Here is a 17,770-nt window from a genome sequence, read left to right as displayed (position 1 = left end):
GTGAGGGTAGATGGCTATCACTCTAAAGAAACTGAGGTCTAAACTTGGCTTGGCAAGAAACTACAGACACACATGAACTTTAACATCTTAAAACATGGACTGACAAATCTAATAAAAAAGCATAACATTAAGATTTATGGTTGCATGTTTTCTCTAAGAGAAAGTTAATCAAAATATCTGTCTCTAGCAATTGTTCATACTTCCTTTGTATATAGTTTTAAGGCACCTACCTTCTGTGCACACAAACCACTTTATTTATCCAAAGTAAAGAGATTCCGTGTTGTGTTGACCCAGCTGATGAACTCCTTATTCAATATTCCAAACTTTACAAATTCTCCCCACTAACCAAGTCAAATTACTCAAGTTACATTTTACCCTTTTCAAAACACTGAGCGGCAAAAGTCCAACAGCAAGTTACAGCACATGGTGACAAAAGCAGAAGACAGAAGTGCTGACATGGTGAGGGACTGCCAGAAATAAATCACTTCCTCTTTTCATCATTCTCGGGTTGATTCACACAGAAGTTTAAAACAGATGTGGTTATTCCATAGCAAAGTGATTTTTGGGCTGAAAAACTATGAATCGTTTAAAGCTAATCCTGATACTGCTGGACTTTTTCCAAAAAGGTTGAATCTGCCTATATGAAAAAATTAAAGAGAATTATGACCAACTCTGCAGTTTCTCTCTTTCAGTTCATCATTTTGCACTTGTGAAATTTTCTTAACTCCAACCACAATAAAACATGAATGCTGTTTTTACAGCGCCTCCTGTGATCCAAAATATATTAAATCTACTTTATTTCTTTAGTGAAGACTTTTTAAATGATTTCACATGCGGTTTTCAGAGTAAGCATATTGATAGTTTTTTGTAATGACCTATCTTGCTGCTGTGGGTTGGAGGAGCAGCCTCACGGGTCATTGTGACGCTCAAACTCACTGCAGCTCCAGCTTTTGGAGCCGAGATGATCGGGTCTCTGAATGGTAAATGGTAAATGGTCTGTATTTGTATAGCGCTTTACACATCCAGTCATCCACCCATTCACACACACTGGTGATGGTAAGCTACATTTTAGCCACAGCCACCCTGGGGTGCACTGACAGAGGCAAGGCTGCTGGAAAGTATGGATGTCTGCTGGGAGGTTGCAAAGAGCCATCTGGTGGACAAACTGCTGAACAACACACCACGGTTGGAGTTCTTCATTTCTGTTCAATTCTATATTATCCATATAGCTTCAAATCACAACAACTGCCACCTCAAGACCCTTTATGTTATAAGGTAAAGACTCCACTATAATACAGAGAAAACACCAACAATCAGATGAAGGAGAAGAAGGAAAAACTCTGTCTTAACAGGAAGAAATCTCTGGCAGAACCAGCCTCAGGGAGGTACTGGTTGGAAGTGATGGGCGGAAGACAGGACAAAAGACACAGTGGAAGAGAGACAGAGACTAATAATAACTAATGATTAAATGCAGCATGGTATATAAACACATAGTGAGTAAAATGGGTTAGTGAAAAAAAAAACACTCAGTGCATCATGGGAAGCCCCCAGCAGCCTAGGTCTAATGCAGCGTAAGTAAAGGAGGATTCCCGGAAAGCTGATCCAGCCCTAACTATTTTAAGACCAATCGTAAAAGTAGAGAGGTGTCTGAAAGCTGAAGGCTCTGCCTCCCATTCTACTTCTAAATACCCTATCACCACAAGTAATCCAGCAGTGTGAGAGCAAAGTTCTCTGTTGGGCTGATGCAGTACTAATAGGTCTTTATTATAAAATGGGGCCTGATCATTTCAGCACTCGCATGTAATAAGTAGGATTTTCTTGATTCAAATTAACAGGGAGCCAATGAAGACAAGCAAAATATGCTCTCTCTCTTTCTAGTCCCTGTCAGGACTCTTGCTGCAGCATTTTGGATCAGCTGAAGGCTTTTCAGGGAGTTTTCAGGACATCCTGATAATAATGAATTACAGTAGTCCAGCCTGGAAGTAATAAATGCATGGACTAGTTTTTCAGCGTCACTCTGAGAAAGGATATTTCTAACTTTAGAGACGTTGCACAAATGAGAGAAAGTAGTCTTACATATTTGTTTAATATGTGCATTGAAGGACATATCCTGGTCAAAAATGACTCCAAGGTTCCTCACAGCGTTACTGGAGGCCAAGGTAATGCCATCCAGAGTAAGAATCTGGTTAGATACCATATTTCTAAGATTTTCAGGGCCGAGTACAATAACCTCAGTTTGATCTGAATTAAGAAGCAGAAAGTTAGAGGCCATCCAGGTCTTTATGTCTTTCAGACATTCCTGCAGTTTAACTAATTGGTGTGTGTTATCTGGCTTCATAGATAGATAGAGCTGGGTGTCATCTGCATAGCAGTGAATATTTATGCTATGTCTTCTGATGATACTGCCTAAGGGAAGCATGTATAATGTAAACAGAATTGGTCCTAGCACTGAACCCTGTGGAACTCCATAATTAACCTCAATGTGTGAAGAGGACTCTCCATTTACATGTACAAATTGGAGTCTATTAAATAAATATGATACAAACCACTGCAGCACAGTACCTGTAATACCTACAGCGTGCTCTAATCGCTCTAATAGAATATTATGGTCGACAGTATTGAACGCTGCACTGAGGTCTAGCAGGACAAGCACAGAGTTGAGTCCACTGTCAGAGGCCATAAGAAGATCATTTGTAACCTTCACTAAAGCTGTTTCTGTGCTGTGATGAACTCTGAAACCTGACTGAAACTCTTCAAATAAACCATTCCTCTGCAGATGATCTGTTAGCTGTTTGACAACTACTCTTTCAAGGATGTTTGATATGAAAGGAAGGTTGGAGATCGGCCTATAATTAGCTAAGACAGCTGGGTCTAGAGATGGGTTTTTAAGTAAAGGTTTAACTACAGCCAGCTTGAAGGCCTGTGGTACATAGCTGATTATTAGAGATAGGTTGATCATATTTAAGATTGAAGCATTAATTAATAATTAATTAATTAAAGTTAACTCAGAAATATCGATTGGAGAAAAAGACTCTAAATGAATACTAAAGGTAGCTGTAGATAATATTACATCTGTGTGTGTGTCCATGGTTATGGGTAATTTTTTCTCCAATGATTAAAACTTTATTTGTGAAAAAGTTCAAGAATTCATTACTTCACGTAGAACAACCATTCAAACTTTAAAATGTTCTCAAATTATTGGTCTATTCATGTGTGATTCAGCTTTTTCATATCTGTTACCATTTTAATCTTATCCCTCTTTAAGTTTCAGTTGCACCATTGTGATTTTTCAGAAAATACATGCGTTGTTATGGTTGCTATGCAGTTGGCTTAGAGTGGCCCACTGGACCTTCTGAATTTTCTCTTCATGTCTGAACAACTTCTTGCTACTCCCTCAATTTTCACTTAACCCCCACAAATTATGCATCAAAACTTAGGTATTTTTGCTGGCTTTCAGAAAATGTCACTCTCATTTTTGTGGGAGTTACAGATTTTTGGCTAATCTCCTCAGAGCAACACAAAGTCTGAAAACTCACCATAGAAACTCAATGGAGACTTTGCTCGATATCACTGCTGGAATTCTCTAATTAGAGATGGCACGATACCACTTTTTTATGTCCGATACCGATATCATAAATTTGGATATCTGCCGATACCGATATGAATCCGATATAGTGTGTTTTTTAACCAATAAAACGTTTTTTTTTAATATCTTGCTGCATTTTGTATAAGTTCATACTCAAGTTTAAATAAACAACAACACTAAAGCTATTCTGTTATACCTGTATGTAAAAAATACACTGTGCCCAAAATATTTCATAGTTCAGCAATACTGATCAAACTAATAACCTTAAACCTGCTCCATCCTCCCTATTCTGGTATTTTAAAGAGTACTTAGCAGAAATATTAAGCAACCTAACTAATAGGGTTGCAAACTCCCAGCAAAAAAAAAATAGGGAACCACCCTCCACCTCATGATGCTTAATCGATGTAATCAAATTTAATTTGATGCAGGGGGAAAAATGCACAGAAATAAATTATTTTTCAAGAATAATTGAATAGATTCAACATCTTTCTTCAACAGAATTGCAGACTGCACAGATGGTATCTTCCCAAAGGAAAAAGTACTAGCTTACTAGGGTATATTAGACTTAACAGTTACTATATACAGTAATGGACTTCTATATATTTTACATCAGATTAAAACTTTGGGTGTAAGAGTCAGATAATTATTTATTAAAAGCTAGACATTTTAAATGAGAATAAGAAAGAAAAGTATGTCTTTGTGCCCCCTTTTCCCTGTTCATGCCCTATCGGCCCCCCTGGCTAAACTTTGCTAGATCCGCCCCTGCACAGTTACCAGCCGTCAGCTACGTAGAAAAGGATCCTGGTGTAGAAAGTATTAATAAATAAATTCTAACAACAGCTTATCAAGCTTGTTCAGCCGCTGGTTTCCTCTTTCTGGTGAGAAGTGGGCCAAAAACTAAGAAGAGAGAGGGACTCACGAGGAGAAGCCGATCAGCTGATCATTAAGCAGTTTCAGATTGAAGTAGCAGCAGGAGAGAGAGAGAGAGAGAGAGAGAGAGAGGCAGTCGCTCCATAAGCTTTACAAACATTCAGAGATGAACTTACACACTTGTTTTACTTCTCTCTGGGAAAACTTCCTCGGAGATGAAATGCTGGTTTGCTAGCTAGGCTACAAATACATACAGCCGCTCTATCACGTGATGCACACTGCTGCCACGTGCTACGGTTATGAGCCGAGTTATGCTGTGTAGCAAGTTTTGTGAGGTGCTTTTTTGATATTTAATGGATCGGATTACATTTTTTATTTCTCGCAGATATCCGATCCAGTAATTTGGGTCAGTATCGGACCGATACCAATATGTAATATCGGATCGGTCCATCTCTCTCTAATGAGACGCATTTTCGAATCGTCATATGTTCATATCTCCTAGTATTTCTGCCAAGTAATAGTATTTCTGCTAAGTTATTATGTTTCTCTTAAATCACAAATTTTTGCTAAGATGTTAATGCTCCATGACAGAAATACATTGCAGAAAGCCTGTGTCTCTGTCTGTGTGAGCAAGGGGTGCAGCTGTATTGACAGGAACAACTACAAAGCCTGATGAAGCAGACAGAAGCCGCATCTCTGATTGGTGGATTCAAATTGAGCACATCCAGGCTGTTTGACTGTCATAGATACAGCTGAAAATATAAAGCTGAAAATAGCTGAAGAAGCTGAAGTGGGTATTTGAAAAAGCTTTTGAACTTTTGTGTGTGTGTGTGTGTGTGTGTCCATATTTGTAATTGTGTGTATCTGCTGGCTGTTCTTTCTTGCTTTTTTACAATTTCTGCCAATTTTTCACAGTTAAACAACAAGTAGTTTTGAGGGAACTTCACCTTATTCAGCTTTTTTCAGCTGGTCCTTTTGCTTGTCCAATATTTCTGCTTAAGTTATTAATTTTCTGCTAAATTATAGTGTTTCATGTTTTAGTATTTGTGCCAAAATTAGTATTTTTGTCACGTTATTATGTTTCTGTTAAGTCAGAATATTTTTGTTAAGATGTTATGTTAATGCTCCATGTCAGAAATACATTGCAGAAAGCCTCTGTCTGTGTCTGTGTGTGCAAGGGGTGCAGCTGTACTGACAGGAAAAAGTGCACAACCTGAGGAACCAGACAGAAGCAGCCTCTCTGATTGGTGGATTGAAATTGAGCAAAGATAAATGCACAGATAAATTCCTTGCATGCGTCTTCAGCATTACTGGGTTTCTGCAGCTCCTGGTTTTTGTGTTTAATACATTCCAGCACACAAGCAATTAAACACAATGAATCGGTTCCACAATATTTGCAGTCACTTTATAATGGGTAAGTTGTAAAAAGGCAGTAACTGATCACCACTATAACATTTTGACAATAAATTGTATTTGAATAAAACTGTTTCCTGTAGCCTAAATATGTCTCTGTGCCTGAATAGAACTAAAGATTTTTCTCATAGGGTTAATAACATGTCTACCAACTATTTCATGTCCAAATTACTGCTGAGAGTTACTCCAAAAACTTCCTTTAATCGCACTTCATCAGAATATTTATTTGTTGACATGAAAATCAGTCACTGTGTATTTTTAACACCTAAAATTCAATGTTATGCCATTATCCTGCCAAACAACATAAAAGTCTCCAAAAAGGTTAAGTATGGAACATGTTATAAATGGAAAATCTTATATTGCATTCTAAGCACAACAAATGTGAAATGGCAGGAAAGATCAGTGTTCTGTTGCAGTATGCAGGTATACGTGTAAATTTTTCAGAGTACCAAAAACACATTGCCTTTGCAGACTGATGATCAAACACAGAGATAGAGGTCACAGAAACATTACAAATACCTGAACGTTGCTGTCTTATGTCATTCAGTCACCTAAAGGTAGAAAGTTTGACCTTTGGAGGGTCATCAGAATCAGAAAGGGGTTTTATTGCCAAATGTTGAGCAGGTTTACAACATTAGGAAATTGCTGCGGTACTTAGTGCAAACATACTGTCATATATGTCTTAAATAGACATAAAAATAAAAATAAGAATTAAAAATGCTAAGTAGATAGATATATACATGAGTGCAGGTGGTGATCAGTGCCAAACATGGAATGATGCAGTGAACACAGCGTAGGGTCATGTGTTAGTGGTGGGAACAGTCATACGGTTATTGTTCATGAGTCCAACAGCACAAGGGAAGAAACTGTTCTTATGGCGAGAAGTTCTGGTGCGAATGGACCGGAGCCTCCTGCCTGAGGGGAGCAGGTCAAACAGACTGTGTCCAGGGTGAGAAGGGTCAGCTGAGATCCGAGCTGCACGCCCCAGTGTCCTGGAGGTGTACAGGTCCTGCAGAGATGGGAGTCTGCAGCCAATCACCTTCTCAGCAGAGCGCACAACATACTGCAGTCTCTGTTTGTCCCTGATAGTGGCTCCAGCGTACCACACGGTGATGGAGGAGGTGAGGATGGACTCGATGATTGCAGTGTAGAATTGCATCATCGTCCATGTTGGCAGGTTGAATTTCTTCAGCTGCCTCAGGAAGCACATCCTCTGCTGGGCTTTCTTTATGACGGAGGTGATGGTGGGCTCCCACTTCAGGTCCTGGGTGATGGTGGTACCCAGGAAGCGGAATGAGTCCACAGAGGTGATGAGGGTGTCAGTCAGGATGATGGGGGGGAGTGGGGCTGTGTGCTTCCTGAAGTTCACAATAATGTCCACTGTCTTCTGGGCATTCAGCACCAGGTTGTTGTGGCTGCACCAGGACACCAGACGTTCAACCTCCCTCCTGTAGGCAGACTCATCCCCATCCGAGATGAGTCCAATAACGGTGGTGTCATCTGCAAACTTGATTAGCTTGACAGACTGGTGGGTGGAGGTGCAGCAGTTGGTGTACAGGGAGAAGATTAGAGGAGAAAGAACACAGCCCTGAGGGGAGCCGGTGCTGATGGTCCGGGAGTCCGAGACATTCTTTCCCAGCCTCCCAGCCATGCTGCTTCCTGTCCGTCAGGAAGTCAATGATCCACCGGCAGATGGGATCAGGCACATTCATCTGGGAAAGCTTGCCTTGGAGATGGTCTGGAAGGATGGTGTTGAAGGCAGAGCTGAAGTCCACAAACAGGATCCTGGCATAGGTTCCTGGGGAGTCCAGCATCTGGACTCCCCAGGGTCTCCCCATGAGGGTCTTGAGGTAGGAGAGAACCAGGCGCTCAAATGACTTCATGACCACAGATGTCAGAGCCACAGGTCTGTAGTCATTTAGTCCAGTGATCCTAGGTTTCTTGGGGACAGGGATTATGGTAGAGGACTTGAAGCAGGCAGGCACATGACATGCCTGCAGTGAGGAGTTGAAAATGCCAGAAAACACTGGGGCCAGCTCGTTTGCACAGTGTCTGAGGGTGGCAGGAGACACACCATCTGGGCCAGGAGCTTTTCGAGCATTCAGACTCTTAAACTGCTTCCTCACATCTGCTTCATGAATATGAAGAGTTGTGGTGGGAGGAGGTGGTGTGAAATCCTCCTTGATGTGGGGTGTGGAGGGAGGTGTTGTAGGTGAAGTGTTTGATGGTGGTGATTGCTCTATGGAGGGGGGAGAGGTGGGGGAATGAGTGTCCAAAGTGTCTCTATTGTTAGGGCCGTTGGAGGTGTGAAGGTTGCCTGATGGCTCGTCAAAACGGCAGTAAAAGTTGTTAAGGGTGTTGGCCAAGAGCAAGTCATCAGTGGAGTGGGAGGTTTTAGGCTTGTAGTTGGTGATATTCCTAAAACTTTTCCACACAGAGGCCGAGTCATTCTCTGAGATCTGCTGCTGCATCTTCTCAGAGTGCTGATGTTTAGCAATGTCCACTTCTTTAGTGAACCTGTACTTGGCCTCTCTGTAGCAGTCCCTGTCTCCGCTTCTGAACGCCTTTCTCTTTTCCAGCCGCAGCTTTTTGAGTTTAGGAGTAAACCAGGGTTTGTCATTGTTATAACTTACCCTGGTGCGTGATGGCACAATGCTGTCCTCACAGAAGTGGATATAGGAGGTGACAGTGTCCGTAAACTCATCCAAGCTGTTAGAAGCAGCCTTCATTGTGTCCCAGTCTGTAGACTCCAAACACGTGCGAAGCTCCTCCACAGCCTCGTTGCTCCACAGTTTTTTAGTCCTCACGACAGGTTTGGTCTGTACGCGGGGATCAGGTGGATCATGACGTGGTCAGAAAGTCCGAGTGAAGAGCGGGGCACCACACGATAGGCCCCGCTGATTGTGCTGTAACAGTGGTCCAATGTCCTCTCCTTTCTGGTCGGGCATTTAATATACTGCTTGTATTTGGGAAGCTCTTGGCTCAGATTGGCCTTGTTAAAGTCCCCAAGAGCAATAATGAGAGAGTCCGGGAATGTCCACTCCATGTGCAGTATCTGCTCCGCGAGACTCATCATGACTAGGTTTGCATGCCTACTGTAAATGCATCGATTTCCAGTCATGTGACTGGCTGATTAGCTATTTGTCTTAATGAGCAGTTGAGCAAGTGTACCTAAGTTACCTGATTTTAGTCATTAGGCCTTTTAAAAAGTATTACTGCCATTTGTGTCTTAATATTTCTAGTAACACTACTTTAACTGCAGTGAGCACGTGAGACATCCCTTTTTATGGAAAAGGAAGGAAAAGTCATATATTATTATTCACATATTACACAGACTGTTTGTGCTGACTGAACAGGCTCAGACTGAAGCAGTGCAGTTCCTGGCCTATTTTCAAGTATCATTAAAATTATTGTCAGGATTATATTGTTGATTGTCATTTATGCTCAGAAATATTTACTCATATATGCTTAGAGTTTATAATCAATGGCATATTGATAGGGGTTTGATCCTTAGTAGTCTGCAAAGAATTCGTGTGCATGCCAGAGTGTTCTGGCATGCACACACACAGCTTAAGATCATGAGAGAGGTTATATCTTCTCTTACTGATATATGGTATAGCAAACACGTCTATATCTGTTTTAGTATAAGTGCCTTTTGTTTAGATGAACTGCTGGACTTCCAGACCAGCAGGTTTAGGGAAGTCATTTATGGGTTCACATTCTGACCCCCCCCCCCCCCCCCACACACACACACACACACACACACACACAAACAGTTCTCTCCCGTGCACGAGAAACATAAAGAACTTTGCCTACTCGTGTCTTGCTTTGCTGTGTAGTTAAATTGTCTTGAACATTCCAACGAATAGGTTTATGCTACAAACCTATCAGTTATCACGTGTATAAATCTCACTATTAGATGTCAGTAGATTGCAGATTGCAGTCAATTCAGTCACTTTTCTTATCCCTCCTAATTCAAGTGCATAAACTGATCTACGTTAGCTCTGGTAATTCTGATGATCGTTCAATAAATCGTCATCTTTTTGTTTGGTTTTTGGAGGAGTGAAGTTACAAAAACCTCTTCGATCAAATTTGCTTTGGTGGACAGAAAACAACCGTTGTAGACTGTTTGGGGTTACCTTTTATAATGTGGGACTAGTATTGAATTTTCAAAACTGAAGTCAGTTCTTCTGACCAGGTTCAGACCAGGATGAACATAAGTACAATATTGAACCTGAAGTATGATCCTCCCACCCACTAGGGAACCGCTCCCAGCTGTGGGTTCACCTCCTCCTGCTGAACTCATAGAGCCGCAAACAACCAGCCCAGGGACAGACTCTAATGTAGCATCACTTTCATCGGTCACTCCCGAACTCCTGTGAAACATGACGAATGTGGCCTTTGTAAATACGAGTAACTAAGAAAACATGTCCACTGTTTTGTAAGCCATTGTTTTACTGCACAAGTTCCCATCTACAGTAATGGAGATAAGCAGGCACATAATATGAAAAGGCATGCTGTAGGTTGACTTTGTCTTTTCTGATTCATCGGTTTGTGTGGCTCTTTTCACAGGAGTGACCTAACCCACACTTTATTTACTTATATGATGAATTACGTTTAGTGCAATGTAGTGCAAAATATACTTCTTTTAAATTAATAACATGAAGCTGCATCAAGTTTCCATGGTGACTGTTCAAGAAATTCTGCATTCATAAATAAATATCAGACTGTCAAAAGAGCTCATCTGTGCGAGACCACCGAGCAGAGAGCATTTTCAGGTCAAGATCTCCCCCTACGCCATCGTTGGAGAGCATTTAAAAGTTTTTCTTCCTGACTGTGATTTGAAAACGTCTAAATGGAATGAAGTCAAGGAATCTATAAACCTATCAGGGTATGTGACCGTTTTGGTTTTACTGCATTCAATAATTTGAAGAATTTGTTGTAGTTTTAAAAGTTGACAAACTGAGAATCATTTTAAGTAACAATGACTAAATTGCTATTTCTTTGACAGGTGTTGTTCAACACCGATTTATGAAACAGCTGTAAAGATCTGCTGGCATCTTCCAGGCTACAGGACTCAGGTTAAACCCAGATTCATGCAAACCAAACCTGACAGAAAATATCAGGTAATTTCTGAGGACCTGAGAGTGGTGGTGATTAAATGTTTCCTTTTATTTTTAGATTGCGATTATGACGGAGTTTCTCAGACTTCAGCAGGAAGATCTAATTCCACCTAACCTCACTGCTGAAGATCTGAGAGATCTTTTGGTGGAGAAAAGCAGGGAGACACTCAGAGAGCAGTGAGTTGCTGTCACACCTGAAAGTCTGTTTGTGATGACGTGTAAATGCTGAGAGAAAACCTCTGTTTTGCTTTCTTTTGAAGGCTATGGGAGTTTGAATTAGAGGATTTTGAAGAAGAGGAAGCCAAACCTCTTCTAAGGCTGGTAAGACTAGAAAACTCACAAGACTTGTAGTAATTTGGAAATTTCTTTTTTTTTTTTTCCATTATGTTCACATAACCTTTAAACATAAGCGCACTGTAAATGTGCTTTCTGTTTCAGGTATGGGCGGTGAACGATATCAATAAAATGAGGGACGTTGAATTTCAAGCCAGAATGCTTATTCAGTTCCCAGAGGCCATACCTCCTAAATTTCAGTGAGGCACGTGTAATATACAGTTATTAACCCTGTAAGACCCAACCCATCAAAAAATAGCCAGAAAATTCTGATTGGAGATGAGATGTTTATTAACCCTTTAAACAAAATGCACAAATTTTTTTTTTGACAACAAAACAACATGACAACAAACGTCAAACGTTGTGTATGATATACTTTTATTATGTATTTATTATATTTTTTTGTATTGCATTTGACACATTGGGTGTTTTTGGCAACTTTTTGTTAACAACAATGTTAATTTTAGACAAAAAAAAGAAGAGTTTTGTCCATAACATTTAGAAATTATGGCAAGTATTGATCATGTTGATGAGATAGAGGTCTCAGAAACTCATGTATGATACAAAGGCGGTTATAGGGTTAACAGTCCGGCTACAGTGTTTCAATATTTAAATGATGCTTTGAATATGTTTAAAAGACAACTCTTATAATGTTTTTCTACAGAGCACCTAAACTCCTCAGTGTGGTAAAGGATTACATTGAAATCCTAAAAGAGAAGCAGCAGGAACAGCAAACTGCTCACCGCGCAGGAGGTAGTGATCAAGGTAGTTCCCCGCGTTCTCCAGGGCTTCTGGGAGCTTCCTCCTCGTCCCCTCCTAAACATGGCCTCCCAGAGTCTAAGCATCCTCTCCACGAGTGTCACCAAGGCCACTTTAGATCGTGTCTCCAAGAGTCTCACAGTGATGGAAACACAGGCCATCTTCACCCGCTCCATCCGAGACGATATGGTCGACAGCATCCTGACGGAGATTAGGCAGAAATTTCCTCAAGAAATTCTGTCTATCAAAGTTGCAAACTTTGCACCAGTGTTGCTGAAGACCATTGCTGATGTAGCAATGGTCTGGATATCTGAAATCTTTGAGCCCCCTTCAAGTCTTCCCGAGGTGAAGAACACAAATGAAGAACGCTCCTCTGACGGTCATTCAATGGCAAATGTTCCACCAGCCGAAGGATCTTTTTCAGAAAGTGTTACAGAGCCTGACGTTCCCTGTGAGGAACATCTTTCTGAAAGGGCATCCAGGCTGAGTTCTCAAGACCTTAAGATCGAAAGAGCTCTGTCAGAAAGTGTGCCAGAGCCTGATGTTCCCTGTGAGGAACTTCTTGCTGAAAGTTCATCTAGTCTGAAGGCTGAAGACCTTAAGATCGAAGGAGCTCTGTCAGAAAGTGTGCCAGAGCCTGATGTTCCCTGTGAGGAACTTTTTGCTGAAAGTTCATCTAGTCTGAAGGCTGAAGACCTTAAGATCGAAGGAGCTCTTTCAGAAAGTGTGCCATTGGCTGACATTCCCTGTGAGGAACCCTATGCCGAGTCCAAATCCAGTGTTGAAGGCGAAGATCACAAGATCAAAGGATCTCGTTTGGAAATTGGGCCAGTTCCTGATGTTCCCTGTGAGGAACCTTTTCCTGAACCCTGAAAGTATGAAGTCCAAAGACCTTCAGATCAATAAGAAGGGTTTCTTCAAAAGACTTAAAAGTCTGTTCTGCTGTTGTTGCAGACCAAAAGACATTGAAACTGAAATTGTCACCATACTGGGTCTGCGGCCCAGTATTGGTGTTCCAGTAACTGTAAATATGTAAATATGTTCCTTGATGATTGTTGTTCATGTTTTGGGGATTTCTTTAGTTTTCAGTGGGCTGGGTGATTTTTTCCCCTTCGTGTTCTTTACTTAATTCTTGTTCATAGTTCCTGATTTGTTTTCCTAGTTCTTGTTTCTTAGTTTTTAGTTTCTTGATTCCAGTTGAGTTTCTATATGAGTTTTGAGTTTTTGGTTTGTTTTTTGTGACGTTTATCCCTAATGAAAATATTTTTCCAGCAATAAAAGCTGCCGATTTAAGTTTCATTCCACGTAAGAGTCCTGTGTTTGGGTCCTACTACCTACCTGTCACAACACACCATGACAGAAATCAAACTTTATAAACTCATTCATATTTCTACATGAGTCCTCATCTATATTAAAGATTTTTTTTCTTTCAAACACTTGTAAGAGTCTCTTATGGTTCTCAAAATACTTCCACAAGTCCAGTAGGTGTAGTCGGGTAAACATAACATATTGATGGTATTATTTTTTAATACAATTTGAACTTATTCTGTTAACATATGAACAACAGTAACTGAAACTGGTATATAAAATGCATTTCCTGTAGAAAATGCAGTGTGACTGCTAATAGCTGAATAGTTTGAGTTGAATTTTGATAATTGCTGAAATCTTTGGTAAAAAACATGTTTAATGGGCTGAAATACAGCAAAACATTCACCTGACAGCCAAAGCACAGAACTGAAATTCACACAGAAGAACTTGGAAACTAGCTGAACAGCTTGAAAATGTACATAAGAAAAACTGTCTAATGGCAAAAGAAAATTTAGAACTAGAATGCATCTGAATGAATATTAATAGCTCATATTCTTTAAATCACTGGAAGAGTGGAATTATGTATTTTAAATGTCTAAACTCAAAAATCTCAAATGAAAAAAACCCCCAGAATATTTTCAGAATATCTGCTGTGTGTGTGTGTGTGTGTGTGTGTGTGTGTGTGTGTGTGTGTGTGTGTGTGAGACCCAATTTTTATTCTTCGGGGGCAGCATTTTATTGGTGGATTCAAATTGAGCATTTTCAGACTGGTTGACTGGCATAGACACACGCAGGACACGCCATGCTCTGTGTGTGTCTCTGTGTGCTCCTGTCTGTGTTTATGTTTGCATCCATGTTTGTAAACATTGCTTTCTGGATGTAGGTTATGTGTCACTGCATTTCTGTGTGTGTGTGTCCATATTTGTAAACATTGTTAGGCATGTCATTTTTGCCTTACCCTTGTGTATCTGCCATTTGTTCGAGGGGAATCCTCTGCAGAAATATACTGCAGAAAGCTTGTGTCTCTCTTTGCCTGAGTGTGTAAGGGCTGCAGCAGGTGCAGCTGTTTGGGCAGGAAAAAGTACACAGCCTCTCTGTTTGGTGGATTCAAAGTGAGTTCAGACTCATTGACTTGCATAGATTCACACATGCCCCTCTGTGCTCCATATCTGTGTGTTTGTGTGAGACTCTGTGTGCATATGTGTGTGCATATGTGTCCATATTTGTAATTTTTGCATCTGCTGGCTGTTCCTTCTTCCTTTTCTAATGTTTCTGCCAATATTTCAGAGTTGAAAAACAAGTAGTTTTGAGAAAACTTCAGCTTTTATCAGCTGGCCATTTTGCTTTTATATATATATATATATATATATATATATATATATTTCAATTCAATTCAATTTTATTTATATAGCGCCATTGTTGAGAAAAACCCAACAATCATATGACCCCCTATGAGCAAGCACTTTGGCGACAGTGGGAAGGAAAAACTCCCTTTTAACAGGAAGAAACCTCCGGCAGAACCAGGCTCAGGGAGGGGCGGCCATCTGCTGCGACCGGTTGGGGCGAGAGAAGAAAAACAGGACAAAGACATGCTGTGTAAGAGAGACAGAGGTTAATAACAGATATGATTTAATGCAGAGAGGTCTATTAATACATAGTGAGTGAGAAAGGTGACTGGAAAGGAAAAACTCAATGCATCATGGGAATCCCCCGGCAGCCTACGTCTATTGCAGCATAACTAAGGGAGGATTCAGGGTCACCTGGTCCAGCCCTAACTATATGCTTTAGCAAAAAGGAAAGTTTTAAGCCTAATCTTAAAAGTATAGATAGTGTCTGTCTCCCGAATCCAAACTGGAAGCTGGTTCCACAGAAGAGGGGCCTGAAAACTGCACCTCCCATTCTACTTTTAAATACTCTAGGAACAACAAGTAGGCCTGCAGAGCGGGAGCGAAGTGCTCTAATAGGGTGATATGGTGACAAGGTCATTAAGATAAGATGGGGCCTGATTATTTAAGCCCTTGTATGTGAGGAGCAGGATTTTGAATTCAATTCTGGATTTAACAGGAAGCCAATGAAGGGAAGCCAAAACAGGAGAAATATGCTCTCTCTTTCTAGTCCCTGTCAGTACTCTTGCTGCAGCATTTTGGATCAGCTGAAGGCTTTTCAGCGAGTTTGTTGGACATCCTGATAATAATTAATTACAGTAGTCCAGCCTGGAAGTAATAAATGCATGAACTAGTTTTTCAGCGTCACTCTGAGACAGGGTATTTCTAATTTTAGAGATGTTGCGCAAATGGAAGAAAGCAGTCTTACATATTTGTTTAATATGTGCGTTGAAGGACATGTCCTGGTCAAAAATGACTCCAAGGTTCCTCACAGTGTTACTGGAGGCCAAGGTAATGCCATCCAGAGTAAGAATCTGGTTAGATACCATATTTCTAAGATTTTCAGGGCCGAGTACAATAACCTCAGTTTTATCTGAATTAAGAAGCAGAAAGTTAGCGGCCATCCAGGTCTTTATGTCTTTCAGACATTCCTGCACTTTAACTAATTGGTGTGTGTTATCTGGCTTCATAGATAGATAGAACTGGGTGTCATCAGCATAGCAGTGAAAATGTATGCTATGTCTTCTGATGATACTGCCTAAGGGAAGCATGTATAATGTAAACAGAATTGGTCCTAGCACTGAACCCTGTGGAACTCCATAATTAACCTCAGTGTGTGAAGAGGACTCTCCATTTACATGTACAAATTGGAGTCTATTAGATAGATATGATTAGGGATGGGTACCGGTATCCGGTGCCATGATGGCACCGGTTCTGACATAAACGGTAGTAACCAGACCGAAAAGCTGCGCACATTTCGGTGCTTTATTTCGGTGCTTTTTTTTTTCTTCCTGAGATGTCATACACTTTGAATTCTAGCCAATCATTTTACGTTTCCGAGGATAGTAGGCGGGGTCCAGGTACGTACGTTCTTTTAGAGCAGAGCTACAGATTAAAAATGCCCAGGGCGAAGCGGTCAAAAGTCTGGCTGTACTTCACAGCAAAAGATGCAAAGTCAGCAGCCTGCAACAAGTGCTTTAAGGTGATACTGTCAAAGGAGGTAACACCTCAAATCCGATGAAACAGCTGGCGATGCATAGCGTTTTTTTTAAAAGCCGAAAAATGCGCCGTATTTGATAGCTTGCTGCGAGACCTCACACCGAGCGCATCTACTGCGGGTGGGTTGCCTGTTATCGGACCTGGAGTTAGCAACATCCCCCAAAAACCCGAAGAGGACAGTCCTGGCCCCTAGCCCTGCCAGTGTAGCAGAAATGATGACGGATGTTGATGCAGCAGCAGCCGTTCTTCTCTGCGTGAGTAGCTTAATGTTGTTCGTGTGTAATTTACATTGAGTAGGCTAACCACGTTACACCACATTACATTAATGCAGTATGGTGAACTAGCAAACATTGTCATAGTTACATGCGGCTGTCTTCTTGTTTGGTGGCAGATACTCCCTTCACCCTGGCCAAAAAGGCTAAAATGACCAAAGAAAAAATGGAAAACAGCTAAACATGAGAGGTTTTTGGACAAAATTTGTGTTTTTTCCATTGTTTAAGCACTGCTTCCAGCCCAGAGTGATACCATATATGCCCCATAGCTGCAGAAAAGGCTAACATTGTTATCTTTTTACAAAAAAAAAAACAGCTGAACATGAGAGGTTTTTGGACCAATTTTGTGTTCTCCATTCTTTAAGCACCGGTTTGAGCACCGTTTAAGCACCGGCACCGCTTCAAAAGTACCGGTTTGGCACCGGTATCGGATAAAACCTAAACGATACCCATCCCTAGATATGATACAAACCACTCCAGCACAGTACCTGTAATACCTACAGCATGCTCTAATCGCTCTAATAGGATATTATGGTCAACAGTATCAAATGCTGCACTAAGGTCTAGCAGGACAAGCATAGAGATGAGTCCACTGTCAGAGGCCATAAGAAGATCATTTGTAACTTTCACTAAAGCTGTTTCTGTGCTGTGATGAGCTCTGAAACCTGACTGAAACTCTTCAAATAAGCCATTCCTCTGCAGATGATCTGTTAGCTGTTTGACAACTACTCTTTCAAGGATTTTTGATATGAAAGGAAGGTTGGAGATTGGCCTGTAATTAGCTAAGACTGCTGGGTCTAGAGATGGCTTTTTGAGTAAAGGTTTAACTACAGCCAGCTTGAAGGCCTGTGGTACATAGCCGATTATTAGAGATAGGTTGATCATATTTAAGATCGAAGAATTAATTAATGGCAGAACTTCTTTGAGCAGTTTTGTAGGAATGGGGTCTAAAAGACACGTTGATTGTTTGGAGGAAGTAATTATTGAAGTTAACTCAGAAAG

At 40.8% G+C, this 17,770-nt stretch overlaps 2 protein-coding genes and 1 pseudogene across 2 annotated transcripts in view; 2 read left to right on the top strand and 1 right to left on the bottom strand.

Moving 5' to 3' along the window:
* Positions 1 to 6,839, bottom strand: part of arhgef10lb (Rho guanine nucleotide exchange factor (GEF) 10-like b) — a 51,277-nt gene extending 44,438 nt beyond the window's left edge. The window contains exon 1 of the mRNA XM_085145202.1: positions 231 to 6,839. The gene's annotated coding sequence lies outside the window, so the exon portion shown is untranslated. The remainder of the gene's footprint in view (positions 1 to 230) is intronic.
* LOC146494765 (uncharacterized) lies at positions 6,256 to 10,460 on the top strand (annotated as a pseudogene).
* Positions 10,461 to 12,007: 1,547 nt separating this feature from the next.
* Positions 12,008 to 13,858, top strand: LOC146494764 (uncharacterized). Its single transcript, XM_085145209.1, has one exon. The coding sequence runs from the start codon at positions 12,148 to 12,150 to the stop codon at positions 12,955 to 12,957; it is 810 nt and encodes a 269-aa protein (XP_085001335.1). The 5' UTR covers positions 12,008 to 12,147; the 3' UTR covers positions 12,958 to 13,858.
* Positions 13,859 to 17,770: the final 3,912 nt, after the last annotated feature.

This window comes from Neolamprologus multifasciatus, chromosome 20 (assembly GCF_963576455.1).
Source record: "Neolamprologus multifasciatus chromosome 20, fNeoMul1.2, whole genome shotgun sequence".
Taxonomy (NCBI): Eukaryota; Metazoa; Chordata; class Actinopteri; order Cichliformes; family Cichlidae; genus Neolamprologus; species Neolamprologus multifasciatus.
The sequence above is the reverse complement of the archived record's forward strand: the minus strand, read 5'-3'. Positions and strand labels throughout refer to the sequence as shown.